We start from the raw sequence: 26,844 nt of genomic DNA, 5'->3' as shown, positions 1-26,844 counted from the left end.
GCGCCATAGGTAAGCGTGCCAACCGAATCTTAAATTAAATCCTTCTAAATCTAACAGGTCTTTATTTTTTATAATAATCCAATCCTTGACCCAACAGAGACAAGCGGCTTCATAATACAACTTTAAATTTGGGACTGCGAATCCTCCTCTTTCTCTTTGATCTGTGAGTAATTTAAATCTGATTCTTGGTCTTTTTCCTTGCCAGAGGTATATAAATTGTTTAAATAAATATTAATAAAGCCACCTTTTAGACCATGGAGAAGTTTTCTTCTCCCCTCCTTCAGGCAAGAGCAGGAAGGGCAGAAATATTGAATAAATACATACTGATAGTAAACTCTTTATACTTTGCTGATAAAGCTTTTTGAGCCTAGTAGTCTGAGCCATTGCATAATTACTGTAATCTACTATTTGGCACCAGTCCTTTGATGCTTGGCAGTGCTATTTATCTGAGCAACTGCCAAGGTGCAGTGGTTAATAAGCTGCTTTCTTCAGTAGATGCCTGCATTTGAGCCAGTACATGTGTTTTTCTATTGATGAATGAAGCATTTAGTTCTATGGACTTCCTTTGCCATAAGTTTGCTTATTGACTTTCTTGTATGTGATGCCTAAAGGCACTCAGGGTTCATTTTTTATTTAACGGGAATTATATATTTATACACCGCTTAATAATAATAGTAATAACCCCCCAAAATGCTTTTTTTTGTTGTGGTCTCAGGCTGTGCTCACTTTACTGGCTTAAAGGGCAGCAGGGCTGTTTTACTGCATTTCAGATTGCATTTGCACGTTCCTGTGCACATCAGTATAGCTGGATATGTTTCCAAGTTGCCTGCTGTCTGCCTACACTAGCAGGCAGAGAGTGAGCATGGATGTCTTCATATGGTGTATGTTTTGCAATCAGATCAAAGCCAGTTTGTGGGGATACGCATTGAAACGGAGTATTTCAGAAGCTTCGGGATGCAGGTGGCATCTGGCTAATGATGTGTGTACACAAGTTGGCAAACCAGCTGTCGGAGTGTGCTGGAGGCGGAGGGTATACAGGGTATATTGTGTACGCAGTGTTAATGGAAAAGGGACAGAGCTCAAATAACGCAATGTTGAACTCAAGACAAATGCAACAGATACCCTTTTCCCACCATGACAAGTAATGGCAGTTTAAGAATGCGGAACAGCTGTGCAGCCTCTTATTTGTAAAGTAAGCAAAAGTATACAAATGGCCAAACTCTGTTCGCTTATGTTAACACAAGAGCTACTAAAAAGCAACAACTCACAGCTATATTGCAAGTGCACAGCGGTGTAAGTTTGCTGGCATTCAGTGTTCTAATCTCACTTCGCCACCAACAGTTGCTAGCCTCAGCTTTTATATGCAGTAAAGCTGCCTTATATTTCAAGGTTTTTGAGAGCCTGACAAGCTAATGGATACAAAGTGCTTTTGAAGATTTGGTGTATCATAAACGGTGATTTGTAATGATATATATGAAGATTTAAAACAGTTTGACTTTTGTAAACAGTAAATCAATCTTTCATCACATCTATTATCTCTACTGGTCTGTCTGTCTGTCTGTCTGTCTCTCTCTCTCTCTCTCTCTTCTAATCCCCTGTTTTCTGCCTCTCTCCTTATTTGAGGGCAGAGTCTTTCACATCTGTGCCACAATTGAGGCAGGTCTTGTGGACCACTTGTCCTCTTGACCCTTGCACATCTTGGCTTGTGAAATCCAGCAGGGAGGCATTGACCAGGTAACTCCAGATGGTGTTAAATACTTTGCTAGTATGTACTGGTCTGTGCTCTGAGATGAGGGAGGGAGGGAGGCTGTGTTTGTGGTTCCTTTGACAGATTTGACCCACATAATAGTGACATTTGGCAGAGCCTTCCTGGTGGTGGTGCCCCAGTTGTGAAATTACTGCGCTGTAGAGATCAGACACAATGCTATCATTCAGATGACAACTTAATACATACAGGTTTTTTTGGCCTTTGGGATATACTTGTAATAGAGCTCAGTGTCCCAAGTATTGCTTTCTGCTGTGTTGTATTTTATTGCTGATGTTGATTTTAATTATTGAATGAATGTATTTTTATTCTTCTTGTTAACCACCCTGGTCTCTATGGGATAAAGGGTAACATAAAACACAATAAATAATAATAATAATAAATAGAACATGGGGAGGGAAGCCCTTCTTGAAGGGATTGAATGATTGCAACTTTGAACTCTTTTCAAAGAGAATATACTGCAATGTTAATTTCAGCTCCCACTTTTATATACTAATAGCAACCTTAGGTAGTCAAAGAGAACTAAAAAATACTGTAATGGATTCTGAATACTCTGGAGGCTCCCTATCTATGCAGAAAAATGCTGGAAAAGCTATATTGCTGATATTAGAGATTGGGGGAAAACAAAGAAAATTTATAAGAACAATTCACATGGTTGCTGAACGTATGGTTTAGCAACACATAGGCATACATCATGTTCTTGTCTTAGTATTCAGAAGATGATCAGATACGAACTAATATTGGAAACCAAAATGATGCTTTTAATTATCCAAACATACCTAAAGTGTATTGAGTTATGATTTCTAATTTATTGCCTGCTGCTAAACCGGTAATAGTAAAGCAGCCCTAAGACATGCAAGGAATGAATAAGTCAAGTCTGGCAATCTGTGCAACTAAATAAACTAACAGTGTACTCCTGTGTATGTCTACTCAGAAGTGAGCTCTGTTAAATTCTTTGGGGCTTATTCCCAGGTGATTGTGTATATAGGATTGCAACTAAGTGAACGTGATTCGTTACATGTTACATTATACGCTGCATGTACAGCTCCTGGCAAAAGAATTGCAATAAGGTGCTTCCAGGCCATAAAAGCCTCCTGCCATACCCTAATCTGTTTAACAATATAAGGGATGTATGAGCAGTTCATCTCAAGGGGCAAAATAAGCAGAGGGGAGCTTTGGGATTTCCCTTTCCCAGAACTCAGAATATCAAATATTACAGAACCTTGTGAACTATCTTTACAACACAAAAGTTCTTTTTGCTTTTCCCTCTGGACTCACAAACAAGGCCTTCAATCCTGTTCCAGTTTGGTTGGAGCCCTGAACAGGAGCTCTTGGGGAGAAGGAATACCCTGCAACATTTTAGCGCAGCTCTAGTTGTAATTTGGGATTACAGTGGTGCCCCGCAAGACGAATGCCTCGCAAGACGAAAAACTCGCTAGACGAAAGGGTTTTTCGGGTTTGCGTTGCTTCGCTAGACGAATTTCCCTATGGGCTTGCTTCGCAAGACGAAAAACATCGCAAGACGAAAAGACTTGCGGAACGAATTATTTTCATCTTGCGAGGCACCACTGTACTTTCCACAATCAGAAAGGCAGTACAGAACATTTTGTTTGAAGTTTAAAAGCTGAATTCCTGCTTTGCAAAGAGCATTCCATGTGTCTTCAGCCTCTGTGATTGATATTTATTATTATTATTATTATTATTATTATTATTATTATTATTATTAATTGAATTTATATACCACCCTATACCCGGAGGTCTCAGAGCAGCTCATAGAATAAAATCAAAATATAAAACCACAAAATACATGATCAAAATAAAAACAACCCCCAACCCCCCCCAATAAACCCACATTTTAAAAGGGCATAGGATGTCAATCAAATCAACCAAAGGCCTGGTTAAAAAGTAACATTTTTGCATCGCACCTAAAGGTGTATAATGAAGGCGCCAGGTGAACTTCCCTGGGGAGAGCACTCCACAGACAGGGAACCACTGCAGAGAAGGCTCGTTCTCGTGTTGCCACCCTCTGGACGTCTTGAGAAGGCATTCAAAGAAGGGCCTCAGAAGATGATCTCAGGGTCTGGGTAGGTTCATATGGAAAGAGGCGGTCCTCATCGTTATGGCTTGATGAGCAAAACAGGTATAAAAAGATCCTATCCCACCCCCATCTTATTTGACCATGGCTGTCCCGTGTCTACCGCCACAGGTAAAGGTAAAGGGACCCCTGACCGTTAGGTCCAGTCGTGGCTGACTCTGGGGTTGCGGCACTCATCTCGCTTTATTGGCCGAGGGAGCCATGTGGCCAGCATGACTAAGCCGCTTCTGGCGAATCAGAGCAGCGCTTGGAAACGCTGTTTACCTTCCCACCGGAGCACTTATCTACTTGCACTTGATGTGCTTTTGAACTGCCAGGTGGGCAGGAGCAGGGACCGAGCAACGGGAGCTCACCCCATCGCGGGGATTCGAACTGCCGACCTTCTGATCGGCAAGCCCTAGGCTCTGTGGTTTAAACCACAGCACCACCCGCGTCCCTACAGGCACAGGTAAATTACAGCAAATGTCCTTTATTCTGTTGGTTGTCAGTAAAGGAGGTGCACATGGACCTTTTTCCATAGTCGCCTTCTTTTCAGGTTTTGCAGTTGTGTGTTTTCTCTTCTTGGACTTTTATATATATATATGAGAGAATTGGCTTTTGACAGCTTGAGCCAGCAAGTCGCATTCAGCTTCAGTTAATCTGAGTTCCCTTGAATAAACAATTTTTCATTTCTGCTAAAGAAGCGCCACACTCATTCGTTTTATTGAAAGCATGCTCTTCTGAAGACTTCTGCTTCTAGTGGAAGCGTGAGAATCTGGGATCTGCCGCTTGCGTGCTACAGGAAGCTTCACAGAGATAAACTTTGGTTTAGAAGCAGAAGTGAAGGATGGCTTTGTGACACATCCAGAGCTTTCTTCATTCCCTGCTTGATTATGAAGAACAGTCCCATCCAGAAAAGGAGGCTGACAGCTCCACATTCTTTGACAGAATGTGCGTGATGCTTGGTCAGGGCAAATGTAGGTAAAGTTTGTCATGGGGGGAAGGGGCAAGGAAAATGAATCTATATGATTACAAGATGTCTTGGAAGAAATATCATCTGTTGCCAACTGCATTATTATTTATGTTGAGAAAATGGGAGAGCTTTTTAAAAAGCAGTTTGCATAAATGAGACAAGCTGTGAGGTTGGCCATGTTTTAAATTTTCCATACACCCTGGCAAAAAAGATTAACCCAAACAGCCTGTGCTTTATGACACACTTGATTTCTTAGTGTAATTATGGCTGTGATTTACAGACTCTGTATTTTTTTACAACTCATCTGCTTCTATTGCAGGTACAAATGTGGTTCTCTTTTTCACTTTCAAATATTAAATCTTACTACAAAAGAGTGATAGTGGCAGGAGACTTATAAAGCATTACTTGTTGTTTTTTATAAATTATTGCTGTTTTCCTATACAAAAGTATCATTACATGCAGAAGGCCATATCTCTTAAGGCTCATCAAAGTAGCTATCCTCCTCAAATCTTTTTAGAACTGGTAAATCATTCTGTATTTTTCTTTAAATCTTTCTCTGCAATTTGGCATCAATTGCTAATAAACAAATGTGGATATTTCAGCAGATAGTTACAGAATCACATTTGAAAAGCACTTGGTCTAGCCTGCATGTGAGCAAAACCATGGCTTCATATGAGTGTGCAGGCTCTTCTTTGTTGTTCAGATGCTGTGTTGAGCTAAAGTGTGTCATCCAAACCCAAGCTTGTGGTTTAGCTCTCCTGCACAAAACACAAGCTGTAAACCATAGGAACAGACCTTGGTTCCATCTTGCATTTAGTCTGGAGAGAGCTAACACATGAGACCAGGCTTGGATGACACACTAAGCCATGTGAGATACGCAGTAGGGAAGTTGCTCCCAGTACCAGTCACCATATGGAAGCTGAGAAAGGTTCAGATAGTTTACTGCTGCGGAAGATAAGGCTCAGTAAAACAGTTCTAGATGTAGATATATATATAGCTTGTAGATTTTGGGCAGATAGAGATATACAGATATATGCAAGTACAAAGTATCTCTGTTGCTCTACACAAGTTCAGCAATTCAAGACATAACACCAGACCAGTAACACAGACAGACTAACAGCAGACTCACAGACTGCCACACTGAGCTGACATGCATTAATCACACATATAGTCAGGGCACTGGGCCATTACCATAGCAACTGGCTTAGCTGACCTTGCACCTGCGATTTGCTCATCCATAGGGTGAGCTAATTTACACTCATGAAGGAAATTAACTCCTTATCATGTCCAGTTACTCCAACAAGCCAAACTCTGTTAATTCAGCGCAACTGCAGAAAGAGGAGCAGAGCAGCCACTATTTCCTCGTGAGGAGCCTGCCTGCTCATGCATTTGCACTAAGCCATGGTTTGGCTTCACATGACATGTGATCAAGCCCGTAAATATTAGTAATTAGTAAAGACAGGATGCATATAAATTCCATCAAACTTGAGTATCACATATTACAGGAACAGCTCTACATTCCCCTCTCCTCAATTCGGTATTGCACTTCAAGCATCTGATGAAGTGGCTTGTGCTATAAAAAATGCATTGATCTTTAAGGTAGAGAGCTGGAGTTTGCGTAAGGAGGTTTTGAGGGTGCCATTGTGGGGTTTGCAGGCTTTGCTGATGGTGTTTCAAATATACTGGATTTCACTGATGCGTGCTGTGCTTTGGAAAGTAACCTCTGCGTAAATGGGAAGTTGCCTGTATTACGTTTCCCTCCCCACTTTGTACTAACATATATATGCAGACTTTTGCATGTGCTTTTGCAGCTAGAAAAGTACTAAAAGTATACTATATTGTATAATCTATTTTGGATCACAGGATCTGTGAATTCCTATGTGTTGTTAGAATAGATAAACAGGGAGAAAGCACCCAACTGGCTATGGGTGATCATGTCATTGTCAAGGCATTCCAGTGATGGTACGAGACCGTCATAGACCCATTCAACTAGATTCCCAGCATCTGCTTAAATATTGATCTTCCTGATGTTTGCACATGGGTTGTGTATTCCTTCAGGATTTATACTGAATAAATCAATGGATAATATGTTCCAACAGCTTCTGTCAGCGTAGCAGGAGTCGCATCCTACTTGGTATTCAATACTAGGCAGACACATGCACTGCTTATAATTTACACATGATTAGCTATAGTGCATTGTGTATCACTCTCTAAATGCAATAATGGCTTCAGTTCTTTTAAGCAAAACATTCTAATTGTCCTAATTAACTTCAGCAGCCACACTGGTGTTTGTAAAAAACAAAAACCAGTTCTGACTTTTTTTTTTAAAGGAATGCCAAGGAGGAAAATGTGATTAATGGGAGCCATATGTTGCTTTTACACGTTTGTCCTGCAGTGGTTTGTAAGTCTGTAGCACTTCTAAACTAAAGCAAGTGGTCATCATATTGGAAAAGTGTCAGCACTTACGGTACATTTTCTGATACTTAGCCATATTTCGAAGAACAATGCAGATGACTGCTTCACCACAATACAGATGTTGTTCTCTTACACTAGTACTGGACCCACTTCAAGGTATTGCTCTTAGCCCTAAAAAGTTTTCGACCCAAGTATCTGTTAGTGCTTCTTTTCCAATACCAATCTCCCCAGTCTAACATTCTGCAGGAGGTGATCTGCTTGCGTGGGGGGGGGGGCACCCCATTTGTGAAATGCCCTCCCAGGAAACTTCCAGATGGTCAAATCATTTAAATGCCAACTGATGACTTGATTGTTTTTGATGTGTATTGACAACAGAGTTTGTGTTAAGTACCCTGTGGGTACTTTCTATTTGACTTACTGCTCTTTCAATTTTTTTTTTTTATGTGCGAAAACTAGTTTGTACCACATGTGAGATTCTTGTTTGTTAACTACTGATGGTTGGTACATCAGTTTTCTCTAATCAGAAGCAATAGAAAACTGCTATTTGTTCGAACCTGCAGTCAGTAGTGTTCAGTTTCCACTCCTCACGTGCGAAAAGGGAAGGGTGAATTGTGTGAGCTCTAGTCTTGCTGTAGCATGTTGTTTTAACACATATCCATGATTCAGTTTTGTATTTGAATGTTGTCAAAGGAGCACAAAACAGCCTGTCCAGCCATATAGCCAGGATGTGGCCTTCTATGCAATGCAGCCCATATCTAAAGCATGTGATACCATGACCTGCTTCCAGTCTCTTAAGAATGGTTAAGAGGATTATGTCTGCACTCACCCTGTTGCCTAAGACAATAAAGCAGTGACTCTGGAGTCATTACTGTAAAATATTATAGTTCAAAGGCTTCATGCATAATTGAAAACAGGCAAAATTATAATATATTTATGTAGCTATTTGAAGCATTGACATCTGGGTATATATAGGCTAGTGCGGTATAAGCAGAATATAATTCTATCCTTCCACCAAGCTATTGTCTGTCCAAATATATTATGCAAAATGTGGGACAAACTACGGTACTAAAAGTTAGCAGAATAAAGTTATTTTTCTAGCAGCCAACTTCTTGGTTCCGTTATTTTAAGGGTTGGACTTGGGGCAAACACTGGTGTGGCAAACTTAACTTAGAAATGTAACTTGAGTGTCTGTACTTTATATAATTCATTCTCATTCTCTTCCTCCCACCCCCTCCCCAGCTGAAAGGGAAACCTTGAGTTTAACCCCATTATTTTCCTGCAATACAATACTTCCACCCTCATCCAAACCGTTTAGATGAAAGGTATGTGACAGAATCCATCTTCCTCCCACATCTCAAAGTGCAGTTGACTTTTCTGCTCTATTGCCCATACACCTGCAAGCCTGTCCTTCATTTCCTCTTGTGTTGACCACAGTACAATAATTTATTACTGAGACCAAACTCAAGATCACTTAACATGGATTAGTTATCCTCTAACAGCCATGAACTTTCTGGTTGTATTCAACAAGACTCATGCCACTTTTAATACTTCCTCTCTTGCTCCAGGCTGAAGCCCCCAGCGGTGTAATAGCAAAACCTGCAAGAGTTCAGGGTAATAAGCATGTGGTGAGGTCTGCTGACAGCTCACAGTGTGGCTGGATGGAAGATAGTCAGATGTAAGACCAGCTGTTAAGTAGGGAGCTTGGAGCGTTTCTTCAGTGCTGGCTGGGAGCCAAAGGAGAAAACTACTCAGAATTGAAGGGGCTGCATAGCCAGCCTGGGAAATATACTTACTATATGGCAGCAGACAGTGCTTTCCCAAGCTGCAATTGATCTTTAAGAAGGTCATTTGAAGCAGAGGATAAGGTCCAGGGAACCTCTTCAGGCACACAGAGGGTGGAGGTATTGTTCCTCTTGAAGGTCTTCTACCTCCTCTATGGAAGTCTCTAGCAAGGTGGTGACTTCAGAAGTTGTCTTCTGAACCAGTTCTTCCATGTTGTTGGAACCGTTTTTTGGTTGGGGTGGCGGCAGCTAAGATTTGGGCTGGATGCTTATGGATGTACTGAAGGATTCTAATCTGGTTCAGCTATTCTGAACTTGGAACCAGGGGTTTCCTAGCTCTGGTTAACCTAAAGTACATGGGGGGGGGGGGTAATCTTCTCAGTATTTCCTTAGTGGTGAACTCTTGCTTTTTCCACGCCCTTATTAAGCTAAGCTAAGGAAAAAGCTTAATAGCAGCATGAGGTCAGTTGCTATGGCAATCACAGAGGAGGGGGGATTTCTCTAGCTGAGGAATTACATGTGTGCAGGGGAATATGCACAATGGCCATTGGTTATGCACATTAACCACTCTACATTACCCTTAAGATACCTAAAAGGTAGTTTTCCCATTTTTGAGAAAACTGTATGCATATGGATTTGCTTATTCCTTTCAATGCATAATAAAACACTAATTAGTAACATGCAAAAGGTTGCATAACCATATTGATTTCCTCGTTGATGTAGTGTGTTTAAGAGACAATATTTCAAATGCAGTTAATTGGAAAGTAAGCTGATAAGCATACAGTAGTCTTACTGCGAGTTGCCATCTGTTATACTGCAGACAGAAAGTATCACAATATTACAATATCTTTATATAATGTATGGAACTTCTTACTTCATTTATCTTCACAGCAGTTCTAGGAGGGAAGTACTCCTTTCAGAAGATGGAGATTTCATACCTTAAAAGAGTAGGAGATTCAGAATGAACCTCAGGAGAGTTGTACTAAGTTAAGCTTTTGAAAGAGCTGCAATGGCTCTTGGGGGGATATTAGAAAGGGTTCATAGTTTATCTCTATGGCTTTAAAAGTCAGAAAAAGTAACTCGGGTCTTAAGTTTTACGCATAGCTGCAAAAGCTTCCTGAGGAGTATTTCATTGACCATTTTGCTATTTAGTAATTTCAGTTCTAAATCCTGGTATGTTGGTGGGACAGGTTACCTGCCACACATTCAGGGTCCCATATATATTGGTGTGAACGTGAAGGACATGTGTACATTGGTGCATGCAATTGCTGCAGTCAGGGAGTAGCACACTCTTGATTTTGGCAATTGCACGTAGCTAAATATCTCTTTAGATCTATACTATGGGTAGGCCAGATCCTGCTCAATTGCCTTTTTAAATACAGCCCGTGGACGATCCTGGAATCAGCATGTTTTTACATGAGTAGAATGTGTGCTTTTATTTAAAATGCATCTCTTGGTTATTTGTGGGGCATAGGAATTCGTTCATTCCCCCTCCCCCCAAAAAAATATAGTCCGGCCCCCCACAAGGTCTGAGGGACAGTGGACTGGCCCCCTGATGAAAAAAGTTTGCTGACCCCTGATCTATACCATTTTTGAATTAATGTCCTCTTGTGTCAACCCCCCACCCCCACGTGGTATACCAGGAATGTGCTGGGAAGAAGTGTCTTCCCTTCACCGTCTCCATAACATGTTTTCTTCCATCAAACATGCAGTTCTTGTCTGCATTCGGAAGCGGTGTAGTACTAATGCTGGTTGACTTTACCACATGCTTTTCTCCACGTGCTTTTCCTAACAGTGGCTATCAGCCCTTCCTAATGGAGAGGGATCTAGTAGAAGATTAGTTAATTGCATTTCAAGGACTGCAGTGAGGAATTAAGAGTAATCAATGGGCACACATATATCCATTATTTCCCACCTTGAGTTTGTATGCCAAAGAGTGCTATAGAAATTATCATTTATAATCTTAATTATTAAACGATTTGCCACTAATGTGCCCAAGCTTTAGCATAGTTATTAACTGCCTCTGTGTAACTGCATGTGCCCCTAAGCTTCTTTTAGGTATTAATGATTTTAAGAGATAAAGATTACAGCACATAAGAATGGAGAGAGAGCATGGAAGAGTAACACAGCTGATGGTGTGCCTTGTGGAATAACTAAGAAATATTCCTCTAGTTGCACCATTATAGTTATTAAGGTAAATCCTTCAGTTTTATGCCAACAACTTGAGGAAATCTCTCTCTCCTTTCGTGCCAGATTCTTCCTTGTGTATTGGGGAGTGGAAGGGAAGCTGACTGTTTAGATTGCCTTACCCCAAGCAACATGCACTGCTCTGCTATGACCGCTCCCCTTCCCCGAGGGTGTGGCATTGCTGGCGGACATCCAGGACCTCACAGTGACCCTGGAGTGGGTGGAGGGATGCTGCCCACGTCATTAGGGCTCCCGGTTGTGTCATGCCCCGCCCGGCTGACCAATTGGGTTAACCAGGGGCGTGGCCACTTGCCGTTTAATCCGTGGAGGGGAGGTTGTTGCCTCTGCCTGCCCCTCTTCCTTAAGGGTATCCCATTAAAGGGATCCAGGGGTGTGGTTCCTGTCCGAAGCCTGGGCATGGGCTAGGGCCATACCACGACCCCATCGGTGACCCTGGGGGATGCTCTTAATTGATGTATATCATAGGGCTCCCCCTATCGGTGGTTGACCTTTGAGAGACTTCCTGCACACAGGCAGGAGAGTCAGGATATAGTCTGGCTTCACCTAAATGCCTAAGCCAAACCACTCACATCTGTAACCAATAAAGTGGTGGCCTAATTTATCCCATTAACCCAACATACTTGTGTCTGTGTGTTTATTTCTGAGGGGAACTGTGGTGTCCAGGGCCTCGCCAAGCAAGACTGTATACCATTCAGCCAGCCTAGGCCTGTAAATGGTAGTCTTTTCAGTCTCAGTACTAGAGCACTGTTCAAATTTTCACACAACACTGTTCAAATAAACAACATAATCCTAGACATATCTATTCAGGAAAGAAGTCCTATTGGGTTCAGCGAGTCTTGGACCATAATAAGTATATATAGGATTGCAGACTAAGTCATGATGGAAAAAATATACATCTTATTTGAAAAACAATGAATTTGTGGGATCTATCAATAATAATGAAATAATTAATGGATTTTTATCCGTTGTGCTACTGCAGGTCAAGGCTACAGACAGAGATTCAGGGAATTTTGGGCATATTGAGTATTTTCTATATGATGGATTCCATAACTATGAAAAATCAAAAGCGTTCCAGATTGACCCGAGCAGCGGCCACATATGTGTCTCACAGGACATTGACAGGGAAGAAGACCCATCCACATATGATCTCCTGGTGAAAGCGGTAGATGGGGTAAGTTTCACACTTGGATAATTCCACTTTAGCAACCATTTGTTGTTTGTCAGGTGTGAAGGTAATACTCACTGTTTGTCACTACATCTGGTAACCTAGATCAGTTGTATCAATGCAGTCATGCAACTTAAAATATAGTTTAGTGAGCCATTGTTTATAAACCATAGCTTAGGGTTACATGTGAACCAGGCCACTTTCTGTGACTACATCTGGCAACAGGGAGTTCCCTAGGTCAGCTGTATAATGTAAGGATTTACCTCAGTAGCAGTGAGTTCGTGGGACTTCTGCAGGGGATTTTGACATGTGTGGGACAAACCTACTGTAATTTGTGTGACACCATAGAGACATAATAACATCAAGCGATCAACAGGTGGGCAGCTCTGCACACCTGCCAAACTTGGCCCGCAACACTGATCTTGATAAGGACCTATTAAGGTTCACCACTTATTCCTTAGTGTGGAGCAGTGGACAATTCATATTTATGGTTTAAACTTATGGAGAAAGACATACTTTTTCACAGGGTTTCCTTTTAAAGCTTGTGAAACCTTGTTAGACCTTGCAAAAGGACTTAATCACCCCCTGAGTTCCATTTAAGTACATTTATTTAAGCATTTAGCAGAGAGATTTAAAAACGGAAAGTTTCTTTTAAAAGAACATAAAACACATAATTAACTAGCTACATTTTCCTTATCAGGATAGCTAACATTTGGTTACTGACATTTCCAAGCAGTTAGCAATTGAGGGCAAATGGAGACTTGCCTTGTTTTTTGTAGGAACAGAGCCTGGCATTGACTCTTCACCGATGGCATGAAAGCCAAAGAGAATCTGGCAATCTAGATTCTGGCAAGGTGTTTCTAGGGAGCGCAGTAGACTAATCAATAGGAGGTGGGAATTCACATGCTGCAATTGGATAGGTTGAAGTGACTAAGTGTTTTTAAGGTGTTTCCTACATTTTCGTTAATTAATAGTTTGCTGAGTCTTTGTGTGGGAGAAGTGGAGGGTAGTCCACAAACATTTGGATGTGGAATTGTGTAGGCTCTACTGGCTATTGGTTCCTAGGCTTGAGGTATTAAGGAAGGAGGCAGGAGGTTGCTTTTCATTGCATTCACCCATTCTCCTGAAAACACATTTCTTTCTTTGGCATCGTTTTTCATCCCATTCCCAACTCCAAAAATCAACTGGAAAAGCAAACACCAAACTCTTTGGACCAGCAGTGTAAAGCACTGCATCTGACTAGTGTTGATGGGAAAGGTTTACAACTCCCAAGAACTAGGCTTTTAGCAGTAGTAGTCGCTTCTTTTGGGGGAAAAGAAATAACATCGTTTTCCTTCTTCCTTCACGTGTGAAACAAACTTTTCTGTGAAGCCCAGCACCAAATATATTCATAGCATGCACAGACTCAGGTTGCCTTCATTGTACATTAATTCCCTTTATTTCTTCCCAGGCATTTCATGATGCTGTCTTGTAACTGCAGCATGACAATATCGGTGCCAGCCTAAATAGACAATACAGCCGTATAAGCTATTCTTGGGAGAAATGAAAGGCTCATTGAGAAATAATGTTGATGGATGCTTCAACTCCACAGCAATCACTGCTCAAGATGTGCAAACAATAAACAAAAGACCCAGTATAATTTTCTGGGTGATGTTGCTTTATACAGTAGATTTTGTATGAAGTCATCTGCTTGAGTAGCAGGGCAGAGGTTCATGGTTGAGAGTAATGAGAAGCAGTTTCAGCTGTTGTAGCAGAACGCCGATGCCAAGTTGTAGAAGAACTGTGTATCTGAGGATGGTAGAACTCTAGTCTCTTACAGCAGTTAGGCAGCAATCCTAAACACTCCTGCAAGGCTGTTTAACATAGTCAGTCTTACTTCCAAGCTGACATCTGTAGGAGAAACGACACTTTGTGTATATCAAAGAGTTTTGAAGCAGGAATGATGCAAGATCGTGGCAGAGTCAAAACATGATTGGTTGTCACCGTTCATGGCAGAGATGAAGTATCTACTGAATTGCGATTAGGGACATTCCCAAATAAGCAATGGTATAATTTATTGATTTTATGAGTGGCTGGCTGCTTAGCTTTGCAAACTTACTGTTAATTGATATTGAACTGCAAGGGGGAGAATCTCTGTCCATTCCCCATGTGGCAGGAAAATTGATTGGTGTGCCCTCCAAGTTCCTGCATTATAAATGTGGGTTCTAGCTGTACTTGCTATGATCTTCTTATGGAGATGAGAGCTTTATGTCTGCTTGACAAGTGAAGGACTGAAGGAGACATATATGTTTTCAGAATATATAATTTTTAAAAAAACTATAATGATGTTTTTTCTGCTTTTATTGTTCTTTGCCTACTCCTAATAAACTGGAAAAATGAAAAAATTATATATGCTAGGATCCTTTCAGTAAAGCAGCTACTAGCTCTGACTCTATCAATGAAAGAAAAAAGTAAATTAAATTTATAATTATTATCTGAACAAATTTAAATCTACCAGACATGATAAATTACTGGTTATCTAAGTTATACACAGTACTTGTTATGTTCCTAAAGTAACAAAGTGACCTTCAAACTGAAAGGGATGCAGAAAAATAATTTTAAAATGTGTATTTTCAATTCTTCCTTCCTTTGAATTTTGCCCGTGTGAAAACATGCCCAGTTCTAGCTTCAAGCTGAGTAAGAGGGTTGGTCTTTCGTTTGGCTCTGTGCTTCCAGAGAACTCCAAATGCTTTGACATCACCAAGTCCCCCAGTACCCTTTCCTCCTCTACAGCTCTGGAGATGAGATATGGGACTTCCTTTGACATAGCTGAAATAGCCCCCAGCCAGTTGATCTAGAAAGCACAGCATGATCAGAACTCAGAGTAACTTGAAATTAACAAGTGGTTATGATGGCTTATTTTGTGACAAGATACATTAAAGTAAACAGATGTATAATTTTTATACTGTTCAGTTACATTACATTGCTACCCAGAGGTCCTTTAAGTCTGTACACTTTCCCTTTGGCTATCTTGGGATTGGCTGAGCTCCAGCAAGGTGAAACAGGTCTAATTGCATTCATGTCTTCCGTGCTTTGTTATAACTGACGATTTGACTTGGCATTTGTTGTGATTCATTCAATAGGGTGGCCTGAGTGCTCAAGCTTTCGTCCGCATAGAGATAGAAGACATTAATGACAATCACCCTGTCTTCGACCCAGCGACTTACACGACAAGCATCAGCAGTCATACGCAGCCGGGAACAGAAATAATCAGTGTCGTTGCTACGGACAAGGATTCTGGAATATATGGAGCTGTGACTTACGAATTGCTGCCGGGTGACTTCTCTTCCCTGTTCACAGTGGATACATCTACAGGTATGATACAAGGTGCATGAGACGCACAATTTAAAATCATATTCTGCTGATATAGATCAGGATAAGTCCCAGAACACTGTGCATAGGGAGGAGAGGGCTGATGGTTTTGTTGGGCAATCTGAAATGCTGGCTCTGATGGGACCATCTGTTTATCGCTACATGGAATTCCACGCTTAGTGTTCATATCAAATGATGTCTTTGGAATATACACTTTTTGTGAGAACAACCTACTCCGCACTACCCTCCCACTGAAGACAATGTCAGTATTTAACACTGCCTTAATTGACTATTTCAAATGACATAGAATGTATTTCAGTAGAATGTCTTTCATGAAGAGGAACCTAGACAGTGAAAACTTGGGCTTTAATAAATCTTGTTACAGTGCTTACTCTTCTGTTACTGCTGCATTCTGCAAGGCTTCCTTCCAGTTAAGTGTGCATAGGAGTGTGACTTTAGGCCTAAACCCAACGCAGAATTAGGCGTGCTTAATCTTGTCAGTTTTAGTGGGGTTAAGCAAGTTAAATTCTGTGTTGGATGAAGTCTGCCTTCAAGGTGCTGTCTCTCCTCACCCGCCTGGCCCCCACCATGTCCTATTGAACATTGTTTCTTCATCAAGTGAAAAATCATGTTCTCCCTATGCATTTATGCAGCATATAAATGGATTTTCCCTGGGTTTTGTGAGGAGACAGTTGGTCTGCTGAAATCGTAACATATGCTAAAGATGAGCTTGTGAAAGTACACACAGAATATGAAGAGTGCAGCCATGAATATGGCAAAGATATTTTGAGTGATTCCTTTGTTTATCTTTGAAGCTAATCTTCTCCAGTAAAGCATTTAACTTGCTTGGAAATTCCTGCATGTGGGTCATGACTGCTTCCATGTAACATGCAGCTTGTTGCTTGTTCCAGCTTGGATTTCTGAAATCATTTCAGAAGAGCTTGCTTCAGAACAGGTTTTGGTGTTTAGAGTGGTAAAACATTCTGGATATAAGGTATTATTTGTGGCCCATCATGGTTTACCTCAGTCATAGTGGCTGGTATCATTGGCTCTGCTTAGCAAAGCAAACATTTGGTGTAGAAGACCTATTCTGTCACAGGTTTTGACAAATGCAGCAGTAAAATAACATTGGATTGTGTGTTTTCTTTTTTTAAATCCCAATTTGACTGTGAATGTGATTTTGTCTTACTCTTTATTACAGGAAGAATTAATCCATTTTAATTTCTAAACTGCACATGGCATTTTTATATGGTGTGTAATAAAGCAAAATCAATGCACACATGAAAGGGTTGACATGAGTAAAGACAGATTGTGAGATTGAAATCGTTTATTTTGGAACATTCTGAAACCACATCCTTTTGAAGAAAGCCTTCCTTAGTTTTTTGTCCGATCTGCATAAGTAATTGATAGCACATTGAGACCACTGAAAGTAAATGGGAGTAGGTTAATGCGTTTGGCTTTGACCTTTTGAGAACTAGTTGTTCAGTAACGGAAATCCTATTCGTGGTCTGAACTTAGCCACTAATGGATTCATGCCTCTGTTAAAAAGCACCACAGAATTTAACCTAAGTAAGATTGAGTGGAACTTTCAGGTATGGAGAATACTGGGAACAATTAGGGTTTAAAATGGCTCAGGGGGGATTTGCAGTAGAGGTTTCTGGAACTAATCCAAAGCACTTTTGTGTATGAGAGTTATTCATACTGGCTAGAACCTGAGCCAGTAACTGAGCACCTTGGAGGATGGGGACTTGTTCTAATGATCCAATAGCTCACCTAACTGACTGAGCAAATCACAGCTCAAAACCCTCCATAAAATGTGTACTGCTACCTTTCTTTCTGCTAGTTTGGATTCCTCAAGAATGATTTTGCGTGCTCTCTCTCTCTTGGTCCTTTCTCTAAGCATGGAGCAAATTATGGGACACTTGTATCCCCGAACAACAACAACAACACCACCAACAACATCATCATAATTTTATTATTTGTACTCCATCCATCTGGCTGGGTTGGCCCAGCCACTCTGTGCAACTTTCAACATATATAAAAACATAATAAAACAATACACAATAAAACAATACACATTAAAACAAGGTTTGCATCATCCTTATGGCTTTGGTATCTGTGTGTTTCCTCCATTTTGCAGTTTTCCTGAATTCAAGCACAGTTATACTAATATTAAGTATGTTAATATCAAATGTTAAGCAGTAAGTATAAATGTCTATAGTTTCCAGTATGGCATCTCCTTTTCAAAAACCAGACTTCCTGTATAAATAGATGCCTTTGATGACTCTCTGGAAACTGCAGTTGCTTCAGAATACAGGTAGCCAAGTGAGACTGGTGATTAGGAACACATCTCACCAGTGTTCAAAGAATTTCTTTGGAGAGTGGTTTTCTTCCAAACGCAATTCAGAGTGCTGGTGCCTACTGTTAAAGCTTCATATGACTCAGGGCTCAGTTACCTGAAGAGCAGCTGCTTCCACAACAGCCTGCCTGTGCATTAGGATCACTGGTATCTTCTTCAGAAGCTGTCTGGCGGGCTCCTTCTGTCTAAATTAAGTGGGTTATGACTGGAGGAGAGCCTTCTTGGTGGTGGCCCTGTTTGTGGAATTCCTTCCCCAGGGAGGCTTTCTTCCCTTTGCCATCAGGAAAAAACTTTTTTGATGCTTTTGGCCTTTAAAAATTTGATTATTTTAATTGCTGTTTAAGTTTTCAGTATTTTGTTTTCTATCATTTAATTGTTATGCAATCTGCCCTGGAATGACAGCATACATTATTTTTAATAAATAAGTGAATACATAAGGTAGCCAGTTCAAGGAATGTTTCACATAGAGGTCTGTGACTCCTGAGATAGGTGGAAGGGAAAGCATTTGACCTTTTGTATAGAAATTGCTGGGATTGATCAATACAGTGGTACCTTGAGTTACAAACACCTCAGGTTACAAATGCTTCAGGTTTCAAACTCCACTAACCTGGAAGAGTTACCTCGAGTTGAGAACTTTGCCCCAGGATGAGAATGGAAATCGTGTGCCAGCGGCGCTGCGGCAGCAAGAGGCCCCATTAGTGAAAGCACGCCTCTAGTTAAGAACAGTTTCAGGTTAAGAATGGATCTCCAGAACGAATTAAGTTCGTAACTAGAGGTACCACTGTATATCAATTACTGCAAATGTGTGAGATGATTTAATATTTTGATGTACATATTCCATTCCTTTATGATTAAATTTGGACATCATGCCAAACCATGATATGAGCTTCCAGTTATAGATGCTTAATGCCATTTGTCTACTTTCAATCTGTGTCTACACAGCACTCCAACTACTTGACTCAGTGGCCTACAGTGTTGGAACATTGTCTGTATATAGGAATAACAAAAGCGTTTTTGTTGAGTCAGACTATTGGTCCAGCTATCTAGCCCAGTATTGTCTAGTCAGGCAGCAGCTCCTCAGTGTCTCAGTTAGACATTTCCCTTGTTACCTGCGCCTTTTTGTAGGAATGCCAGGGATTGAACCCAGTACCTTTGGTGTACAGTGGTACCTCGGGTTACAGATGCTTCAGGTTACAGACTCCACTAACCCAGAAATAGTACCTCGGGTTAAGAACTTTGCTTTAGGATGAGAGTAGAAATCGTGCTCCGGCGGCTCGGCGGCAGTGGGAGGCCCCATTAGCTAAAGTGGTGCCTCAGGTTAAGAACAGTTTCAGGTTAAGAACAGACCTCCAGAATGAATTAAGTTCTTAACCTGAGGTACCATATACAAAGCATCTACATGATCAGTAAGCTGTGGATCCCCTTGGTCTGCCAGTTCAGACATCAGTCAAACTATAGTTAACACAAACCATAATTTACCAACTGAGAACTCCTATTTATGGTGTGCAAACCAATATGCTAATATGTAGATGAGCTTCCTTAACCATGAGTTTGGCTTGTTGTCTGAACGGAACTATCTTACTGGGTTGTGTCTGCCATAAGAAAGAGAGGTAAAGCAGGATTTTCGTAACATTCAAGAAGACAAAAAGCTTCTGTTCTGTATTCTTTGTCCAGCCTTTTTCTATGTGTTGCTGTGGTTACCATCAGGAAAAGCGGCCTTAGTCAATCCAGTGCATAAGGTCGTAAAGGTAACAGGCAGCAAAAATCCAGTAAACCAAGATAAGCTGCCCTTCCGGTGATGTACAACATAAAATATACAATCAGTAATTAAAGCATTAATAAATTGCAATGCTAAAAAACAGTATAGCAAAGCAGCATAATAACAGAACTGGATTAAAGGCTTTGTGCACCGCTGACTCATTGTTTCTCAAGAGACTGAAGTTTTTGTACTTAATTCTTAGTTCATAGATCAGACAAATAGGCAGGTTGGAGAAAAAATCATTCTGAATAGGTCACTGGAAATGAGCATTGACCTGCCTGAGTGTTAAGTTGGTTCAGCTGCCAGATTTGAAGGTGAGTTTGGGTGACGAACTGTGCATACCTTTTTAGCCATCTGCCTGCTGTCTGAGTTGGCTGTCAAATCGTATTAGTTGGAAGCCATCTGGGTATAGTTAATCTATATTTTTTCCTCTGAATAGCTTATTTTTTTCAAAAACACACACACAACCCCCCCCCCCCTCAAAACAACATTCTCAGTGCAGGTTTGCTCTACTGCAGGTGATTACTAATTGAAAGAGCCTAGAAATCTGGAAAATTATACCTTTAAATGGTTAGAAGTAAACCAGTCCATTTGAATGATCTGCTTCATTCAACTGCTGCTGTTGACTACTAACAAATGCATACTTCGCACACACTTTAGTTACCTGCAGTTAAAGAGTTGTGTATCAGAAATGTTAAATGAATTGCCAGAAAAACCAAGTCAACCAATTAGAAGCTGTAGGCAGATGGCCACTGTTTTGCACCATGCAGCTGATTGAAAGCAAATCCCGAATGCCCAGAATGCAATGCTACGTGATGCAGGGTGGTGGGCAGAGCAGGCACAGATGAATTTGAGGTTTGCAGTAAGTTTGGTTTCCAGCCAGCCACAGGGCTGCTGGCCAGAGGATGCTGTAAATTAGTTTCTTCTGGAACAGCAAGAATGGTAAAAATGAATCAAAGTTCTACACAAGGGGTGGGGATCTGGTGGGTGGGCTGGATCGCTAATCTGCCTTCCCTGTGAGCCAGCTGAGAGTCTCACCCACCAGTCAAGCACCTGAAGAATCTTCCCCAGTTATGGCTTGGGTGTACCTCATAGTTTATTCTTGGTTTCTGTACCAGGAAGGAACTGATGAGTCGCCTGCTCACAACTAAGGTGATCTGTGCCCTTCATTGTATTAATTGCTGGTGGCAAAGTAGAAGCCATCTGTCAGCTTGCCTCATGCTGGGAAATGTGGGCTGTGGTTTCTGCATTTGCGCAAAGGTCAGGTTACCAGTACTTAACTTAGTATAGCCATCAGCATGTTACTTACCTGGAGGTAAGCGGATTTGTATCCAGGTAAATGCAAGCCTATGCCTAACAAAGGCTACAGGTAATTCCGTTGATTCGCTCTAATCCACCCTACAGTTTAAACCAGAAAGAAACACACTGGGGGCTGTGCATGTACCATAGGGTAAAATCTCGTTTTCTGTGCAGCAGGTGCTGCAAAAATAATAATATATGCACTGAGAGTAATCCTATTATTAGTATAGGGTTTCTCTGATTACTTGCAGCTGAATATGAAATATAAGTTTCCCATTCTGAGTGAAAGATCTATGCAGATCTTGTTTAACAGATCTAATTCCTTCAATATTATATGCTCAAGAAAACCCCTCACCTTCAAACATCCTCATGAACAAGACAGATGTGCTCAGTAGCACCAATGTGCAAATGGAGCTATTCATATGCCACAGCTTTCTCCTTACATTCAGAATGGAAGTTCTACTACTATTGAAGTGAATGTGGAAGTCTCAGTAGAGTAGGGTGTGCCACGCTTTGGTTCATGGGCCACCAGTGGTCTGTGAGCTTCATTGAGGTGGTTCACTGTGGATTTGTAGTTGAAGATGGGAGACAGCACATCCATTGCATTCAATAGACTGATTTTAGTTGCTCATATTATCTATTTTATTGATTTGCTGTTTGAATTCCATGGAGTACAATGAAATGCAATATATAAGAAATAAAAGAAGCAATACAAATACAATAAAAAAAACCATACAGCATCTGACCCAGCGCGTTACTATTGTTGCTGCAACAGGCAGAAAAATAGTTAAGTGCTCCACCAAGATGCTCAGCAATTTTCAAGTGGTTGATATGGTGGGGAGAAGGGAACCTTAGGAACCAGGGCAGCAGAAGATCTCTGAGATTCCCTTATAAAATGAGCGGCAGAAGCAGCAAAGGCTGTAGGTGTTGAGGTCACATCTTGGCAGGAGCAGGAGAGCCTATGGGCACACCTGCGCCTTAGCTGACATGCCTCTTCCATGGTTTAGTAGACTAGATGCAGAATGACATGAATACACTGGCAGCATGTATACTGTAGCGTCCACTACAGTTTTGGATGGTGCAGTAGGTGAAAGAATCAATTGAAGCCAAGCTGGGTGGTAGTATCTACTGGTTGGGGGTACCATATTGGGGGTGGGATGTTATCCTCAAAGTGCAGAGTCCCTCTTCAGCTTACCTTCCCTTTGTTGCACATGCCACCCAGGGGGTTTTCTGCTACTCTCCAAGGCATGGAAAAGCAAAGGTAGCCGTGTTTTTCACTCCATCTCTGTTGAATTACTGCAGTGTTTTTTCATGCTGGGTAAACAATATTTGCTGTTGTCTGTGTTTGCTATAACACACACACACACACACACACACACATACACACAAAGTGATCAAGAGGCAGTTGTTTTTTGTAGTGGTCTGGCAGTGTAAAATGGAAATTTTGTGAACTGCACCTTTTGGTTGTCTGTAAGTATTTATCTGCTTCATCTGTTTTCCATTCTCCTCCTTAACGCTTTATCCCAAATTAGTCATTCAGCTGATTAAACAATTCTACATTGTTAAGTCAGATCTTGTTATTCACCATTCTTCCTACTCCTGTCTGAAATGCTGGAACTGCTGTCAGTCAGTATAGAAAATACTGATAGTCTGACTGCATGAGGCATATGAAGTGGTTTTGATCTCCAGCGAGTACATATAGGGTGGCTTCTTCCTCCTCCTCCTCCTCCTCCTCCTCCTCTTCATTACACCTGATCCTTCATGAAATTTCCATGCCTTCTATTGCCCTACATTCTCTGTTGAAAAGCTGTGCTTTGCTATTGAAGAGAAGCACTTGTGAGCATCTTGCCTCCTTGAGTTGCACTAAACTTTAATAAATGAAGTCATTGGTCCTGTGCCTCAGTCTATAACAGATGAGAATTAAAGGTAATAGGTTGGTTCCAGAAGTGCCCTTTCAGATGTTGAAGGCATCTCCCACTCATGGATGGGCTGCTTGCACAAGTAGAGCCTAGCTGAAATATGTTCTTCCACTTGCACATTCCCTTGCACAGACAGAAGTGTGAGAACTTGCTTATTCTAGCACAGGGTGAACTCTTAGGCAAGGGTTAGCAGAACAGCCCTAACACGGTATCTTCTGCAATAATGCTCAAAACAGAAGAAATAGCGTATTAGTTTGAACCATATTAAGTGAAAAACACGCGCAAGAGCATTTGGCTAGAATACACACCACCTAGAATCAAGCATATGTATATGATTATGTTTTAAACAAAATGAGACAGATATTGGATATCCTGAAGAAAAAGTAAAGTGCTTTTTATATGCTTGTGGTCTTAAGTACATAGGAAGAGCCCGCTGGATTGGGCCAATGGCCCATCTAGTCCAACATCCTGTTCTCATAGTGGCCAATCAGATGCCTGTGGGAAACCCGCAAACAGGATTCAAGCACAAGAACACCCTGCCTTCCTGTGGTTTCCACCAACTTGGCATTCACTCTCCGCCCCCCGAAGTTTATTCCTTTTGGTATCTGTGTGAGTGGTATGATACTGAAGTGCAGTCGATAGTCCTGATTATGAAAATGGGTGAAATCTAGGTTTTTAGTAACAACTTTATCCCTTAATGGACTGTAACGAAACAAACACACAAACTTGGATTCTCTAAAATTAATTTGTGGTTTATTCCATCTGAGGGAATGCATGGGATGAGGGTCATTCATGTGACCCTGTGGATGGATAGAGTAAAAGGTCAAAAAAGGACCCCTGGATGGTTAAGTCCAGTCAAAGGCGACTATGGGCTTGCGGCGCTCATCTTGCTTTCAGGTCAAGGGAGCTGGCGTTTGTCCACAGACAGCTTTCCGGGTCATGTGGCCAGCATGACTGAACCACTTCTGGTGCAGCAGAACACCATGACAGAATAAAAAAGTAATAAAAAGCAGTACCTGTATCTACTTGCACTGGCATGCTTTCCAACCACTGGGTTGGCAGGAGGTGGGACTGAGCAACGGGAGCTCACCCCGTTGCGGGGATTCGAACCGCCAACCTTCTGATTGGCAAGCCCAAGAGGCTCAGTGGTTTAGACTACAGCGCCACCCTTGTCCCATGGATAGGGTATTGGGAAATGGAGGAACTGGATTTAAATCACTTCTCACATACCCAAAATGGAAATAATGGTTTGCCCTTCCAAAGAAGCTATAGACTGCATTGCAGATTCTTTTATGGTTAGGAGGCTTGGAAGAATCAGGACAATTGTTAAAGACATGAGCAGAGCTAGATTTGATTGCCTTCTTCTTCTTTTTTTATCTTTTTTTTTAAATAATATTTTTATTGCTTTTTTCCAAGGTCAGATACATCATCAATAACACAGCAAAAGCGATTTTACAGAAAGAAAAAAGAAATTAGAAAAAAGAAGATTCACATTTCCAAACCATTTTTCATATTCTACTGGACTTCCCCACATCTTCCACCCCCTGCATTCTTTGCAATAAAAAATAACAGCAAATTGATACCTTGTTTCATGCGTTTTTGTACTTTCATCTAATTATATGCTCTAAAATTTAGACTTTACACGGTCATAACTTAATTTCCACCATTTTCAAATCTCAATACTGAAGCATGTTTTTCTCAAAACTTAGCAAATTCTCAACATTCATATAGCTTATAATGTTTTTGTAGATAGTCCTTAAATTTTTTCCAGTCCTCTTCCACTGCCTCTTCTCCCAGGTCTCGGATTCTGCCAGTCATTTCGGCCAATTCCATGTAGTCCATCAGTTGCGTATGCCACCCTTCCAGCGTGGGTAACTCCTGTGCCTTCCAATATTTTGCTATAAGGATTCTTGCTGCAGTAGTTGCATATAAAAAGAAAGTTCTATCCTTCTTTGACACTCTCTGGCCCACAATGCCCAGGAGGAAGGCCTCTGGTTTCTTGTGAAAGGTATACTTAAATACCTTTTTCAACTCATTATAAATCATTTCCCAAAAAGCCTTCACCTTCGGGCATGTCCACCAGAGGTGAAAGAATGTTCCTTCAGCCTCCTTACATTTCCTTATTATCAGACAGATGATATATCTTTGCAAGTTTGACTGGGGTCATGTACCACCTGTATATCATTTTCATAATATTTTCTTTCAAGGCACTGCATGCCGTGAATTTCATACCGGTGGTCCATAACCTTTCCCAGTCTTCAAACATAATGTTGTACCCAATGTCTTGTGCCCATTTTATCATGGCTGATTTAACGATCTCATCCTGTGTATTCCATTTAAGCAACAAGTTATACATTCTTGAAAGCACTTTTGTCTTAGGTTCAAGTAGTTCTGTCTCTAATTTCGATTTTTCCACCTGGAAGCCAATTTTTTTGTCCTTTTTAAAAGTCTCTTGTATTTGGGCATAGTGTAGCCAGTCTCGCACCTTGTCTTTTAATTTTTCTAAACTCTTCAACCTCCAGTTGTCTCCAACTCTTTCTATTATCTCACAATATTTTGCCCAGCCACCCTCCATGTTAAGTATTTTTGAGGCCTTAGCCTCCATTGGTGATAGCCACCTCGGAGTCTTATTTTCAAGTAAGTCTTTATATTTAATCCAGACATTAAATAAAGCTTTCCTGACAATATGGTTTTTAAACAGTTTATGAACCTTTACCTTGTCGTACCACAGATATGCATGCCACCCAAACGCATTGTTAAACCCTTCCAGATCTAGGACATCAGTGTTTTCTAATAAGAACCAATCCCTCATCCAGCAGAAGGACGCAGCCTCATAGTATAACCTTAAGTCCGGCAGGGCAAATCCCCCTCTTTCTTTTGCGTCTGTTAGTATTTTAAATTTTATCCGGGGCTTTTTGCCCTGCCAGACAAACTTCATGATGTCCTTCTGCCACTTTCCAAAACATTCCACTCTGTCCACGATCTGCAGGGTTTGGAACAGAAACAACATCTTTGGCAATACATTCATCTTTACAGCTGCAATTCTTCCCAGCAAGGAAAGTTTCAATCTTGACCAAGTTTCTAAGTCCTTTTTAATTTCTGACCAACATTTTTCATAGTTATCTTTAAACAAATTCAAATTTTTCCTAGTCATATTGACCCCCAGGTACTTCACTTTTTTAACCACATTTAATTCCGTTTCCTTCTGGAACCCATCTATTTCTGAAAATGTCAAGTTTTTTGCCAAAACCTTAGTTTTTTGTTTGTTCAACTTGAATCCCGCCACCCGACCAAACTCATAGATTAGTTCTAAAGCTCTTTTTGTACTAGGTTCTGGCTCCTGTAATGTTAAAACCAAATCATCTGCAAAAGCTTTCAGTTTATATTGTTTTCCTCCGACCTGTATTCCTTCCACCAGCTGATCCTTCCTAATCAAATTCAGCAGTACCTCCAGGACAGAGATAAATAACAAGGGTGATAAGGGGCACCCCTGTCGTGTCCCTTTTTCGATTTTGAACTCCTCTGTCACCACATTGTTCACTATCAATTTAGCCTTTTGTTCTGAATAGATTGCTTCAATACCATTTTGGAACGCCCTTCCCACTCCCATCCCTTCCAAATTTTTCTTCATGAATTTCCAAGATATATTGTCAAAGGCCTTCTCGGCGTCTATAAAAATCAAAACTGCTTTCGTGTTCAAATTTGTCTGCAGTAACTCCAAAACATCAATAATATTCCTGGTGTTATCAGACAAATGCCTACCAGGGAGAAAGCCT

At 41.0% G+C, this 26,844-nt stretch overlaps 1 protein-coding gene across 1 annotated transcript in view; it reads left to right on the top strand.

The window, feature by feature from the left end:
* DCHS2 (dachsous cadherin-related 2) overlaps nucleotides 1-26,844 on the top strand; it is a 114,936-nt gene that overhangs the window by 39,162 nt on the left and 48,930 nt on the right. The window contains exons 2-3 of the mRNA XM_083519842.1: nucleotides 12,196-12,387; nucleotides 15,504-15,735. Coding sequence (XP_083375968.1) covers nucleotides 12,196-12,387; nucleotides 15,504-15,735 — 424 coding nt within the window. The remainder of the gene's footprint in view (nucleotides 1-12,195; nucleotides 12,388-15,503; nucleotides 15,736-26,844) is intronic.

This window comes from Podarcis liolepis (assembly GCF_965112155.1).
Source record: "Podarcis liolepis genome assembly, chromosome: 9".
In the NCBI taxonomy this organism is placed as follows: Eukaryota; Metazoa; Chordata; class Lepidosauria; order Squamata; family Lacertidae; genus Podarcis; species Podarcis liolepis.
The sequence above is the reverse complement of the archived record's forward strand: the minus strand, read 5'-3'. Positions and strand labels throughout refer to the sequence as shown.